At 43.5% G+C, this 15,791-nt stretch overlaps 1 protein-coding gene across 2 annotated transcripts; it reads left to right on the forward strand.

The window, feature by feature from the left end:
• Nucleotides 1–708: 708 nt before the first annotated feature.
• dcaf8 (DDB1 and CUL4 associated factor 8) lies at nt 709–15,449 on the forward strand. Of its 2 annotated transcripts, none has more exons than XM_083659080.1 (13): nt 709–924; nt 1,481–1,575; nt 1,673–1,777; nt 2,025–2,713; nt 3,782–3,922; nt 4,063–4,157; nt 4,616–4,726; nt 6,251–6,381; nt 8,281–8,388; nt 10,890–11,020; nt 11,391–11,510; nt 12,611–12,727; nt 13,418–15,449. In XM_083659080.1, exons 2-13 carry the CDS (start codon nt 1,518–1,520, stop codon nt 13,523–13,525), a joined length of 1,914 nt encoding a protein of 637 aa, XP_083515206.1. In that variant the 5' UTR covers nt 709–924; nt 1,481–1,517; the 3' UTR covers nt 13,526–15,449. The 2 variants fall into 2 exon arrangements, with proteins under 2 accessions (XP_083515206.1, XP_083515207.1); XM_083659081.1 differs by having other exon boundaries at nt 1,481–1,554.
• Nucleotides 15,450–15,791: the final 342 nt, after the last annotated feature.

A 15,791-nucleotide genomic window follows, 5' to 3' on the forward strand; every position in this document is an offset into this window, starting at 1 on the left:
ACTGCCAGTGCAACATTTCAGCTCATCAAAATTTGATTTGATAAAAATGTTGCTTTCTCATCAAAATTTGATGAGCTGATATGTTGCACTGGCAGTAAATGCGAATCATGACTGCAGTCATGACTGTTGCAGTGAAGGGGAATCTAAACAGATTACAGACTCTTGGCTGACAGCCAGCAGAGGGCGCCACACTTGACCCCCAACCCCCCTTGGGACATTTTAAATTAAAATAGATCAGTGGTATAAAGGTTTTTCAACTTGCCCCTCACCTAAAATGACTGATTGATGTTATCAGTTCCCATTTAAACTAATTGCTACAGCAAATGTGTAATGATATGGCAGTTTATTTTACTGTCCAGTGTCCACTGAAAAGAAGACGGAACCTTTAATTTCCTCATTATGATAACTAATTTCCTCATTATGATAACTGGATGGCCAAGATAAATCACTGGTTAAAATTCAAAATGTGAACATAGGCAAATCCTGGACCCTCTCCCACTTGTGACCAAAAAAAACATTTAATGTTATATCAAGGTGAGGGTTGCGTTTATGTGACGGGTAACGTTAGGAAATATTAAGTTTATGGCAGCCTGTATATTTCTGCTCTTCTCCCCTGCAAACTTCCGCACAAAGAGAAAACGAAGCGTGCACGGCCCGGAAACGGAGTGTTGAAAAAAGCAGCTGAAAGCGTCAAAACATAAACAGAGCGGAGGGACTGGAGCAGTCTGCTGTGGAAACACACGCAGCTGTTTGCTTTTCCATAACAGCTTTACGCACGCGTCCCTAATGTCGTGTGCTTTCCTTCAGATATATCCTTTTCGAGGCACTTAGCTCACGCGCTAAGTAGCGAGGTGAAGACAAGAAATCTGCAGTAAAGACTAGGACAAAACTAAGAAGTACGCCTTGTCGGGCCTTCGAGAAGAGGTAACCCTAGCTAACGTTATGCTAGTTAGCTACTAGGTTAACGTACTGCAAGCAATGCTAGTTGCTAGCTCGCTTTGTTGACTAGCTGTTTGCTAGTTATCCAACAATGACAGGGTTGCCTTGCTATATGCGCTAGTCAGTGTTAGCTAACGTTAACGTTAATAGAAGTGTAAGGTAACGTTAATCGAGCAGTCCAATTATTTACAGAGGACAGTGCACCACTAAACATCTCAAACCAAAGTAAGGCACTGACAAGGCCTATAAGCTTAGGCAGCAGGCGAGTTGTTTTCATGGTTTTGATAGCGCATTGTTGCTCGCTGCGCTCAGTGAAATTGATATATCAGTTAGTTTGACAGCTGCCCGAACAGGTTTGTTGTCCCATTGTGTCGCACTGCGCGGCGCTGTTAGTTGACTAACTGACACAGCTTAGACCGTGCATTTAAAGATGTCCGCTTACTGTATGCACACAGGTTGTCGTTTCTTCACTCGAACACCTGTCATGTGCAGTAGCGTTTGTGGCAAACTAACAATCTCTGTTTTTGTGTCTGACACTCAGGCTCTCCTTAGGGTCGAGGTAGGACAAAGCAGACGTGATGGCCGAGGCTGATGGCAAATCCAGTGTGCTTAACGGTACGGGATCAGACCGTCCTGGCAAGTGACTTAATACTGACCATACTTTTATAACACTTTTATCCCAGTCATTAGCCCTGTCAGTTATTCAGATTACTTTTGTGGTTTTACTATATAGGTGGCTCTGAAGATCAAGAACCAGCAGAACCAGCAGAGGAAAGACGTGGGGAGGAGGATGCCTCTGGAAGCAAAGAGGGACAAACACAGGCTTCCTCTGAAGCTGGTAACCTCACCTGACTTTTTCATTGCCTTTGGAAATTATGCTGCTCACATTGTTGCATTGTCCTCACATTATAATAAGAGCTTTGCTTTATTTCATTGTTTACATGTTTTCTTCACTGGGTAATCCTAACATTGTGGGTTTTCCTCTCTTTTCTTCCTCACATTATGATAAATTGTGCACTGAGATTGTGTCTTCTGATGAGACAGCTTTGCCAAATCTTTGCCTCTGGCTTCTGCTAATTCTGTAGCTCCCAAAGAGGCAGGAGAGGTGTCTGGAGACAAGCCTATGCCGGATGTGGAGGGCGAGACAGTGGCAAGCGGAGACAAGCCTATGCCAGATGTGGAGGGCGAGACGGTGGCAGGCGGAGAGGGAGAGGAGGAGGAGGACACGGACAGCATGGATGGCAGCGGCCTCTACTCCCTGACAGAGGACGGCGAAAGAGAGAGCGAAGGAGGCAGACGAGAGGGAGCCAAGGAACGGGATGGCGGGAAGAGGGCTGCTAGGAAGCGGAACAGACCTGGCGGTGGCACCAACAACCACTCCTCCAGCTCCGAGGAGGATGAGGACGAGGAGGAAGAAGAGGACCACGAAGAGGAGGAAGAGGACGAACAGGCCATGGAGGCTTGGCTGTCGGCAGAGGTCTGTGACCTGCGCGGCCCCACGTGGCGGGCGGTCCCCTCGCTGCGTTCCAGGGAGATCGGCAGGCAGTCTCAGCAGTTTGTGAGGCGCGTGTGCGGCGCCCGCGGCCTGGTGCAGAGGCTGGAGCTCCAGGGCCGCCTGGAGAGGCACACAGGCTGTGTCAACACACTGCACTTCAACCCCTCGGGCACGCGCCTGGCCTCGGGCAGCGATGACCTGCGAGTGGTGATCTGGGACTGGGCCGTTCGCCGCGCAGAGCTGGAGTTTGACAGCGGCCACAAGAGCAATGTCTTTCAGGTGAGGCAAAGGGAGGAAGCAGGTTATAATGTCTCAGGACAACAACAACAAAAAGAAAGCAAAGGCAATGTTGAATTAGAGGTTAATTGAAGTGCCTTTAGGAATATCTGAAAATTCTGAGATCCAGAGAGAAAACAACCACATTCACACTGTGAGTAATGAAAATAATTGTGAATCTTGCTTAAAAGACGACGATTGATGAATTAAAGCTCAAGTGTAATTTCATTTCAATCAAGGCTTAGGCAAATGATCAAGAGATTTTCTTCTTGAATCATTTCCATAAAACCTGTGCAAGAGTAGACAGTAAAGGTCTTTTCAGACCAGATGGGAATAATTAGTGCGAATAAATCACACGGCAATAAACATTTTTTACTCATTTCCACACACAGAAGACTTCTGTATTTCGCGGTGTGGATTTCAAATCTATTTCTGCGGATTTCGGATGCTGATAAAAACATGCCAACGCAATGATGCCGTGGTGAAGGCTGGTAATTGTCTGCGTATTGGTAACCAATAGACCTAGGACGCAAGTCGCACCTGCAAACTTGATCACAGGTAAATTAATCAATGTCTGTCTCGATAATGAAAATACACCAAGTGCTTCACACTTCAGTTATAAAACGCTATATTGGCTCCATTATCCCACTCAAATAACAAACCAACTGACGCTCAGCTCTCCAAATGCACACCGCTTGCAAAGAGCTGTGTCGACGCGGGCGGGGCGAGAGAGTCCGAGGAGCGGAGAGAAAGACGCCTCTCGACCGACCTCACCGGCCCCTCTCCCCGAGGAGCAGCGCACTTGGCAAGGCGGAGGCGAGGAGGCTCCCGGAGCCCCTGGCCAGTGCGATACGGTTACCTGCTGCTCCCAGCCTTCTCCAGTTCCACATCACCGCTGCTGCTCAGCCACTGCTGCCTGTCACATGTTACGTTGCAGACTTTTACATTTCAGCAGAATGCATGCATGCTCTTGGTATAAAAGGTTTCCCCTTCCGCCTGTGGTCCGAAACGACCTTTAGGCAGATGAAGAATGCAAAGCATAAGTCTTTTGTCTGCCTTCGGTGTCCTCAGGCTAAGTTCCTGCCCCACAGCGGAGACTCCACCTTGGCCATGTGTGCTCGAGACGGACAAATCCGAGTGGCCGAGCTTTCTGCCACCCAGCGCTGCAAGAACACCAAGAGGGTAGCCCAGCATAAAGGGGCAGCACATAAGGTGAGTGTGAGGCAGTTTCTTTCTGCCATACACTGCAGCTGTGGTACAGATGATAATATACAGTGTTTGGCTGCAGGACTCTGATAGCCAGATGGAATACTCTTTCTCTGCCTGAGTGTGTTTGTGTGTTTGTATTTCAGCTGGCCCTGGAGCCAGACTCCCCCTGCTCCTTTCTATCAGCTGGAGAGGATGCTGTGGTGTTTGGTATTGACTTGCGTCTAGACCGACCCGCCAAGTGAGTGATAACACACCAGGGTTTTGGGTTAATTACGTTTTCAGTTCAGTCACCTCAGGAAGTGGAGTTTCTTCCAAAGTCAGACAATTAAAAGCTTCTTGCATCCCAATCTATAAAATAATTAATTGAGAACGGGCAGCAGGATGGAGCACCAGGAGAACCAGGTTCGGGGGGGGACTTGGGGTCGGCAAATCCGTTCTGCAGCTGACTGTGACCTCTGACCTCCCTGTTGAGGGGGGCACTCAAAAAGAGAATGTACCCATATGAATCACATTGTCACAGTATTATTATCACAAAGGCTCTGTCTTTGTTCTGTAACTTTCAGTTTCAATTTAAAAGCTGAATTGAAAGTGAAATGATGCTAACCCAGACTCTACGTTCTATAGTTTGTTTATTTGTTGTTTGTTTTGTGATCATATCAGCTAAAACCTGTTTTCCTTGTGACCTATGTGTGGCAGTAAACTGGTGGTTGTGAAGGAGGGAGATAAAAAAGTTGGGCTGTACACTATCTTCGTCAACCCGGCCAACACACACCATTTTGCTGTGGGAGGGAGAGATCAGTATGTCAGGTAAGGCCCAGGTTGTGGTTCTGAAGCTGATTATGCTATGATTAATGCAAATGGAATATGAAAGTTCTTGACATTTTCCTAAACTAGAAATCTTGCGCGCTATGCCTGCTCGACTCCTAGGTTCGCCCGCTGCGCAGCCCCGCCCGCAAGCTTGCCTGCTGCGCGGACTTGCATACGTAGCTTGGCCGCTGCGTGGCCTCGCCGCTCACGGGTGTTTGGTCGTAAATTGTGAGATTATTTTATATAAAATGATTAACTCGAGCACTCAATGATGAGCACTTGATGAGGTACCTCGAACCAGAGCACTGATGATGTCATAGATATTGTGACATCATCACTGATGTCATAGACATTGTGACATCATCAGTGATGTCACATTTGCCCAAGTGTAACCAAAAATTACAATTGCTCGGGTGACATCACTGATGATGTCATAGACGATGATGTCACTGGTCATAGATGTCACAATGTCTGACATCATCAGTGATGATGTCACAATGTCTATGACGATCATCAGTGACATCACAATTGCTTGAGTGTAACCCAAAACGTGACCAAAATCGCAGAATCCACAAAAAACCACAATAAATTGCTCGAGTGAAATCGCTGATGTCATAGAAGATGATGTCACTGATGATGTCATAGACTGTGATGTCACAATGTCTACGACATCATCAGTGACATAACCAAAAACTAGGGGTGTCACGATATTTCGTCGCACGATATATCGCGATATCGAAACGTCACGATATGCGTATCGTCAGAAAAAAATTATATCGTAAATTTTTTTTTGCCCCTGAATAATAATAGAACAAATTTAGCAGAATCAACACGCATGAGTGAGGGGGTAGACTACTACTGGCATGGCAAAACAGCTCAAGGGGTACATAAGATTACATAAGTTTAGGGACCATTGAGCATGAGTTATTTAAGAAATAGATTGTATACTTTATTTTTCTTTCACCATGCAACAAACATTTCGTTTATGACAGTGTGACACATTCTATTGCAAGAGAAGCATTATCTTCCATGTTGTTTTCTAGTTATTATAATAACAATTTCCAAAAACAGCATTTGTTTTGTATTTTGTGTATTTCAAATGAAAGACTATTTTTTGAGTATTTTCCCAGGGCTCCCTTGAAAAGAGGTTTCGATTTCAACGGGACTCACATGGTTAAATAAATGATAAATAAATACATAAAATATTCCAATAAAGCCTGAAAGACATCTCTGTGGTTCTGACCGATCACTCATCGCAAGCTCTTACCTAGGATCCAGCGAAACTCAACAAACTTCCTTACACGAATCAAGTAACATAATCGGAGTATAGACTTGTATTAAACGTGGTGATAACGGCTGATGGAGCTGACAGAAGGCAGGACACATGAACCGATACAGGACCATTGAAGTCCCTTTAGGAATAACTGTGTAGTCTTCTTCCTCTTCTTTCCATCCAGCAGCAGTCTTCCATGGGAGCACTATTTACCATCGCTTCACGCACTCTTTCCTCCTCACTCTTGTTAGGATCTATGACCAGAGGAAGATTAATGAGAACGATAACAATGGTGTGCTGAAAAAGTTTTGTCCATCTCATCTGGTGTCCAGCGAGTCCAAAACCAACATAACCTGCCTGGTGTACAGTCATGACGGCACAGGTAAAAACACTGCTACCCCTAAACACACTCACTCTTAGCTTTACTGCAGGGGGCTTAGTATACGGTCGGTCATCTTGCATCCAATTCTGTCACAATTTGCCATCACAGAGAGCTTATGAGCCTAGTGATATATAGTAGCCCGTATGTAATGTGTATTTTCCATTCATACATTTTACCATAGCTGCTGCCGTTTACATTAACTAGTTTTACCCAACAAGTCACTGCGCAACTTTCATGCTAGCCTGAAGAAAGAAAATCAAAAGTTGGCAAGAGGTAAAGGATGCTGTGATGTTTTGCCTAGGATGGTCTGTATCAAATCAGTTGAAAACCAAAGTTTCAATAGCTTGCTCATGGTGGTTGACCCTCGTTACCCCTATAAAAAAAATAATTCTGAAAGCATAATTTCACACCTCCAGTTGGACTGCCATGAGAAAATGGCAAACCAAAGATATCCACCTTATTTTTGAATGCCCCACTGTAACAAATAATTGTGGGTAGATACAAGGTCCGGTTTAACGTGATTTATTGTTGCAGCTTGCCATTTCCTTTGTTATACTCTGCTGCAGACCCGAATTATAAACCGGAAACTGGAGTACGTTATAAAAGTTATAAATATAGTCACGTTATAAACAACTAACCAATGCTGGGGATCCGTATGGAAACTGTTACTCGAAATGGTTAAAAGTTCAATCAATTTGGTCATTCAGTGGCGTTTTACTGCCATGTAAAGTAAATATTACGCTAGCCGCTAGCATTAGCCACAGTAGCCGACTACCCACAATGCATTACGTTATCCCAGCACCCGAACGACACGGCTGTAGAGCAGAATGGCTCTGCTGTAAAATCCTCATCGACGTTTTTTTTGTCAAGTTAAAACCATAGACTGTAAAACAGTCTATTACACCGGAAGAGGAAGAAGCACCCATCAGGCATCATGGCAGCTAGAAATAAGGTGGATAAAGTAAAAAGTGAGTCTGGTTGTACTTCAGAGCCCTATTTGAGTTTTACGTTGACGTTCATTTGTGACTGGAAGTTCATCATTCATACATTCAGACCACTCCTGATGGTCTTGGTTAAGTTATTGTTTCACCTGTGTTTAATAAGGTCAACAATGTTTTTCTTGTTGGCATTATGCTTTCTTAAAAGTCTGCAGACAGACTACTCTATCACATATACATTTCAGTAACAAAAGCCAAATGAATAATGAATCCTGAAATACATGGATTTTGTACAGAAATAATTTATTTGCCTATTGCATGGTTTCATCCCCAGCAAAGCAAACCTCCCTTTTAACTAGACTACACTAGAGTGTACAAATTAATATGAATCTGAATTCAATTTGATGAGCTGGTGTCCTTATTGAACTATTCACTTTGTACGGAACAGGTTTTAGACAGCTTAATTGAAAATGATTACACAACTTTATTCCATGTTTTCATGGAATTGTCAACTCATGTTATTGTCTCAAAAATGCCCAAACTAGCCATCCTGATGCAACCACCATGCAATATCAACAGCACACAAATAGACTCGGGTGTGTTCTCAGTGAATACCAGACATGTTTGCAAATAATTCATAGTGTTTACCCTTATCTGCCAACAGCACCAGATGGGTCAGCTTTAGTGTCCGAAAACTTAGCCAGGTTTTTATATGTATTTATTTACAGGATTAAAACATTTTTTTGTCACTTTTAGTAAGGTTGTGTAAGATTCATAACCTAGCTGAACTTATCTGAATCAATCATCTGTGATCAAAACACACATGCGTGCACACACACACACACACACACACACACACACACACACACACACACACACACACCCACCCACCCCCACCCCCCTTCCTGGTACTAGTATTCATCCTCACCAAGCATCAGTAACCATTTCTTTCTGTGCCCAGAGCTCCTGGTCAGTTACAATGACGAGGACATCTACCTGTTTGACTCCAGCCACAGTGACGGGGCTGACTATCGCAGGAGATACAAGGGACACCGCAATAATGCCACAGGTGGGGCGATGGTGTGTGCGTGTGTGCTTGATACCACTATGGCACACAATCCATCTTGATTGCTGTAACAATGGATTGCTACTGTATTATGATTATTTTGATGTACAAGAACCACCAGAGAAGTACAACTCCAGCATTCATGGATTACACAATGATAAACCGCTGTATTTCCCCCCCAAGCTTTAGTTCTACATGCCACACAAAGCTTTAGTACAGGTACATATACATGTACACCACAGCCAAATCACAGACAGTAGAAGCAGGGCAGGACATTTTTCAAACTTTTTCATCTACCAGCCATTTCCTTGTGGTTTTCAAAATCCACCCACCACTTCCTGTTTAATCAACTAGTCAGAGAACAGAACTGCTGGGCAGTGGCTACCGATGAAACTTGCTAGTACAGCTGACAAACTTTCCAGCCACAGGACAATTTCAGAAGAATTTGGCTGATGGTTGGTCATGAGTGACTCATGCTCCTAACACTTGACTAGTGAAACTCCATTTGACTAAAGCACTCTTGGGCCGAAACATTAACGTTTGTTCAGCTTGTGTAACACCAGTGTTTCCCCTAGGATGCAGATGTAGCAGCAGAGGTGAAGATCCCCCCCCCCCCCGTCCTGCTTCTCCTTCACTTTGTCTGTTCTGACCTCCACTCACATCTGAACTGTCCTGCCTCACCACCTGTCCTCTGTAGCGTATACATACAGTGATTCCCAAACCCTAGGGGTATGTGGAGGTACTACATGGGGTACTTGAAAGAAAGGGGAAAATGGACATGAAAATGAATGAAACGTTAAAATAAATCGGCTCACTAATTGCAATTTGCACTCATCTTCAAGATTCAAGATTTTTATTGTCACTCCGTGGTACAAGTATCACGTGTGAAATTCTTGTGCTGTAGGCTCCGTTACAACATAGTGCAAATAACAGTATAACAGTGCAAAAACAGGGCATATGATGCAGTAAAACAAGAGAACAAGCAATAACAGTAAACTTTTCCTTTTCTTTTCTTAGCGTAGACACCTTAAAAACATGATTAAACATTCTGTTTGCACAGGTGCAAATAACATAGGCATAATTATCATATGTAATGGTAGCAGCTGCTACATGATTGTTTATTTGTGTGTGTTAAGGAGTCTCGTGGCCTGCGGGAAGAAACTGTCCCTCAGGCGATTTGTTCGTGCTTTTGGGACCCTGTATCTCCTCCCTGAGGGTAACCGGGAGAACAGGCTGTTGTGGGGGTGGTATGTGTCCTTGATGATCTTCAGGGACCTCCTGAGGCACCGCTGATTGTACAGTTCCTGCAGTTCTGGTAGCTCACATCCTGTTACGTGCTGGGCCGCGCGCCTCACTCTTCTTAGCGCCCTGCGGTCCATGGTGGTACAGTTCCCGTACCAGGTGGTGAAGCAGCCAGTCAGCAGGCTTTCAATGGTGCCTCTGTAGAAGTCCCTGAGGATTTTTGGCCTTAGCCCAAATTTCTTCAGGCGTCTGAGTCCGTGTAGTTGCTGTTGGGCCTTTTTGACAACAGTGGCGGTGTGGCTGGCCCATGTCAGGTCCTGGTGGATGTTGACTCCCAGGTACTTGAAGCTGTCCACCTTTTCCACCACTGTGCCATTGATGGTGATTGGGGAGTGTGCGCCCCCCCACCCCCCCCTCCTGTAGTCTACAATTATCTCCTTGGTCTTGGAGACGTTTAGAGAGAGGTGGTTGTCCTGGCATCATTGTTCCAGGGCCTCCACCTCCTTTCTGTAGGCCGTCTCGTCGCTCCTGGAGATCAGCCCCACGACCGCTGTGTCGTCTGCAAACTTCACGATGGTGTTCGAGGTTTGAGTCGCCACGCAGTTGTGGGTGTAGAGGTCGTACCAGAAGGGGCTAGAGACGCATCCCTGGGGGATCTTTCACTCTTTCTTATTTTGTAGTGTGACATTCTTCAAAAGGTAGATTATAATTTATTAATTGCATCGTATGCTATAGTTTTCTAAGCAAAATGTTGTAGACCGGTAAAGGGGGTACTTGGATTCAGAAATCAGGGGAAGGGGGTACTGAAGCTAAAAGAAGTTTTGAGAACTACTGTAGTAGGAGATAGTCAATACATTTATATTTGGCAACATGTAATACCACTTCAAAACTTGGGATCTCCAAAAATTGGGTATCCATTTGCTCCCATTTCAAAATATTGTTGCCAGACAGCAGATAACTCCTCCCCTCCCCCTAACTTTACCCAACTAACCTCATCACTTCTCTTTGTGCAAAATAATAAAGAGATAAGACTGAGCCCGCTCCTCTTTTCTCCTCTCCCCCAAAATAAATAAATAAATAAAATCAGCAGTGGCAGTATATGGTGCATATAGAGGAAACACTGGTTTACACACGGTAATCTGAGCACTAACTGTTATACTCTCTGTGTTTTGGGGAATGTACATATTGCATTGTGGCCAGTGAACATAGTCATGAAAACAATTCTCTCTGTGTAATGGCCTTCCATGGTCTCTCTCTCACAGTGAAGGGGGTGAACTTCTACGGGCCTTGCAGTGAGTTTGTGGTCAGTGGCAGTGACTGCGGACACATCTACCTGTGGGATAAATGCTCTGCTAAGATCGTCCAGTTCATGGAGGGAGACAGAGGAGGCGTGGTGAGTGAAAGAGAATAGAGTACCTTATTCTTAGGTTTGCATGCGACTCAGCAAATTTGAAAGACACATTCGTGGTTTGTCCCCATTGTGGTCCTAGTTTTTGTTCTGCTGACAGTTGCAGCATAAAAAGTAGTTTATTTCTATTTACTTTATGATTAAAAACTATATTTCTTGGTATCTGTGCCCCTTGGATGAAATTGAATTCAGTTAAATGTTTTCTCTAGTGGTAGAGATATTTATTATTATTATTATTATTATTATTATTATTATTATTATTACTATTATTGTTGTTGTTGTTGTTATTATTATCCCCTGTTATCTACATAATTTCACCTCGGTCACTCACATTCTACCCTCAACTTGTGTGCAGGTGAACTGTCTGGAGCCTCATCCCCATCTGCCTGGTATGGCCACCAGTGGCCTGGACCACGATGTCAAACTGTGGGCCCCCACTGCTGAGAGCCCCACAGGACTCAAGGGGCTGAAAGAGGTATCTATTCCATGGACATTTTTAAAATGCTGTTTGTAGTGAGATTTGAAATCTGCTCCTTTTTGAATGCCTTTATACTTATCTCTGAGGTTTACCTTATTTATTATTTATTTTCTCAAATATTTCAGATTTTTAGGATTACTGGAATATTAATTTTTTTTTGTCCTTCATGGTCAATTAATCGGTTAATGTTGAATCCATCCAATTCTTTTTTTTTTTCTTATAATTTTTTCAATACACAAACAAGAAAAACAAACTCAGACACAGGAAAGAAAAGAAAAACAAAACAAACAAAAAAACGTACAACATTACAACATAGTGTTACCAGTCGCATAAGGTGCTCGTGCTTGTAAAAGATATTGGGCGTGGGATCCCACGCAAGGGGTCCAGGAAAGAATAGATGGGTGAGGCATCCGCCACCTCTAACCTCAGTCACTTGTCGGAATATCAATTGTTTTTAAGAAGTGTACTGCAGACTGGGAATTAGATTAATTCTTTGGGCAAATAAGGGGAAACTGGAAAATTTCCCAAATGAGTCACTTTACCAGAATATATTTTACAACTTGTAAAGTGTGTTGGTTTTCAGCTGTTTTTAAACGTTGTATGGTCACTTCTCCACAACAAGACCAACTGTAGAGGAAACCATAGAAAACAACATGAACAAAACCTGGTACATGTCATGCGAGACATAATGTCGTCATGGAGCGGACTGTGTATATTTCTCTGTGTAAACAAATTTTTGTGAAACCAATAACTCCAAAAAGAACATTATATGATAGAAACTTCATACTTGGATCACAGGATCAGATTCGATTTTGCTGCATACATTTACATATAAATATTTGTTAATTAATGCAAGAATTTGATTAATTAATGACCTCATAGGCATAACTGGTTGTGTTTAGTACATCATGGTGATTATTAGGCAGTTCATCTTTTTTTTTTATCGGACATAAGAAACTTTGTTATGAAAGGTTATGGAATTTTCTATCAAGGTGATAGACAGAGAGAGAGGGAATCACATTGGCACAGTTCCACACATTAACTTCTGTGATTATTGAAAACTGTTGTGAGATGGCTGTTGTGTTGTGTTTGTCAAGGTGATGAAGAAAAACAAGCGGGAGCGTGACGAGGACAGCGTGCGCCACGGCGAGCAGTACGACACCCAACTGCTGTGGTTCCTCATGAGACACATGAGGAACAGACGGCCCGCGAGGGTGAGCCTCCACACTGTACTGCAATGCAGGGCTCATGCCGATAGCAAGACGTTTGGGGGGGAAACACCATTCAACCTTGAACTCAACATACATTATTGATTCATTATACCATGGTCTGAGTGAACACTCTTTTCTGATTGGCCGGCAGGTGTGCGTTTAAAACAGTTTAATGCACAGGTAGTTCGACTCAAGTTTAATCACTGTTCTAAATTCACCCGCTACCACATTATACCATACGTAGCTAGTATCAGCCTGTAACCCTGTCGAGTGAGCCAGCCAACTAGAGATCGTGATTTCCCAAACTGAATAAATACCACATATAAATGCAAAACTGCCTAGCTAGCTTTTCTTGTTGCAACTATCAGCTTAAAAAAAAATCCATAACATATTTGGCTACTACGGCCACAAAATGTATGTATTTTTAAGCTAGTATCATCGTGTCACCTAACCGGCTTGGTTGTAAAAGGGACTAGAATTATTCCTTGTAGATTTTGAATGCAAAACTTTCGCCAAACATTTGAGAATGCTTATATTTTATATTGTTGGCAAATTACCACGTTATAAGTGGGATAACGCTTTTAATGGTTCTTCGCCTCCACGTCGTGCATTAAAAACATTGTATGCACACCTACTCATTGTCTATCTGTTACGTGATTGAACGTTGCTCTTGTCCTCTGTCTCTTTGCCCAGGCCCGTCGTGAGGGGGGAGAGGGAGACACAGACGAATCTTGGAGCTCTCCAGATTCCTCCGACGAAGAGGACGGCGGTCCAGACCACGTCCAGTGCATGTCCTCCTGAGCCACAGACACACTCTCTCTCTCTCTTTATTGCCCTAGAATTGATGCACATAGGCAAGCACTATTGACACACTGGCACACTCATAAACACTTGACAGACAACAGACATGGTTTTATACACACATAAATAAAATAAAAAAATACATTTATTTAGCTGTTGGGGGAGAGTGACAGATGCTTGCTTGCACCTGGTTTCCCACCAGACAAAAGTGTGCAAATTGACAAAGTGACAATTGTATGAAGTGGTCTGATGAGTGCTTACGTCCCAATAAACCACCTGGAGGCCCGTTTGTCCATACATATCTATAATGCTCTGCCTAGCCCCAGAACAATGTACTGTGCGTGTATGGCAACAAGCTCCTCCTCTTAGACACCCTGTAGTAAGCTATACTTCACCAGCACACAACCCCTCCTCTCTAGGAAGGGCGTAGAATCTCATCCTTAAATCATCCCCTCAATGTGACTTCCTTATTAGATTTGAGCTTTCAGCGGGGGGAACCCCACACATGCCCCGCACTGGTTTCCCCTCTGTATTGCCCCGATCTCCTTCCCAGATTTGGCCCAAGTAGTTGTTTGTCACTTTTTTTCTCTCTCTGAGGACTGCTAGGTGTCTCCATGCTGCCCTCAGCTGCTCCACTTAAACCCATCTCATGGTCCCGCCCACCCCGCTCGTTCCCTCCCCGCCGAGTGCACTTTGAATCAGGGATGGTGTAGTTTGACACAGACAAAATGTGCACTTGTGTGACTGAGGGGAGGGGCTGAATAATCTGTTGTCTTGTACGTTGTTTGTATCTTCCATTGGGAGAGAAAAAAATTACAGTGAACTTGAGAAAATCTTTTATTTTATTTTTGTGGGGGGGTGGGGGTATTTTGCACTTAGCAGGTGTTTCTTGACCGAGCTCCAGCCGAGGGAAGGACAGTTTTCCTTTAGCTTTCACCAGCGTGTCCCCCTTCCTCCTCGCTGTCAGCGTGTCCCCCTTCCTCCTCGCTGTCTCGCTCTCCATCCTGACGCAAAAGGCAGAGATGCGGTCGTGTTGCGTGTAAAATATAAGGACTGTTTTTGAGCTCTGTTGGGGACTGGTTTTTTGGAGCCAATTGTGTGTGTCAGAATAGGACTGACCGACCTGGGTCGATTTGTATTTGAAACACTGCCTGTGAGCCGATTGAGTGTTGAGGGCTGGTTATGCGATTATTTACATGGTTCCTTATCCATAGATTAAATGTTGAATCAATTACCCATTGATATTTCAATGAATTTCAAATAGGCTTTTGAGGCAGGTCTGTTGTTTGCGGCCAGCATACCATAATGAGGCCTCTTCTATCTGTGTTGTATTAATAAGGGCGGCTCAAAGGAGGATGGGGGGCAGGGTCAATATGCTTGCCAGTCGTTTGTTGTGTGAGAGCGATAAAGTCCAGCTTTTCTCATTTTCTATGAGACCTCTAGTTAGTTGAATTTATATGTACATATATAAATATATATTGAAACTGTAAAGAAAAAAAACTCAACTTTAGCAAATTATGTTTGACTCAAAAAAATAAATTACTTGTCAAAGCATTTGATTGGTATTGATGCAGAGGTTTATATTCTATATGAGGACAAAAGTACTTTTAAAATCAAAAGAAAAAGTTAACAATTTTCTTCATTTTTTCCTTTCCTGTGAATGACATCCCTCTGTTGTTGAACAGGGCTGCAGTCAGGACTTCATATTGGTTTGGTTCCCTCTCGTTCAAAAAACAGTATCTCCTTTTTAGATCTTGATCTATTGTTTAAAGACAGTCATATCCAGATTTTCCCACTGGCTATCTTTTGTTCTTGTATACATATGGCTTTTGATGAACAATTTTTTCCCACCACTGCCTAATATTGCGTTCTACTGGTTCAGTTGGAAATATGTACGATTTGTGCAATAAACAAAAAGACAGTGCTCTTTGTGTTGTCATTGTATGCAGTCTATCTACATTAAGATTTAGACTGTTCAATGGTTTAAGGCAGTGGTTTTCAAAGTGAGGTCCCGGGACTTGTAGGGGTCCTTGAGGGTGTCGCAGGGGGTCCCTAGCAAAAAGCGGGATAATTTATTTTCACTATACCATCCATATGTAACACAATGACAATGTATGACCGTTTTGCTCATGGGTTTCGTACACGTTCTGTAATAAAACATCTAAAAGTAGAAGGATCTTATCAGATGGGGTCCCTGGGACAAAGTCCATGGTCTAATTTGTGTCAGTTTAGGGGTCCTTGACATGAAAAAGTTTGAGAACCACTG

The sequence above is a fragment of the Poromitra crassiceps genome (assembly GCF_964638095.1).
Source record: "Poromitra crassiceps genome assembly, chromosome: 23".
Taxonomy (NCBI): Eukaryota; Metazoa; Chordata; class Actinopteri; order Beryciformes; family Melamphaidae; genus Poromitra; species Poromitra crassiceps.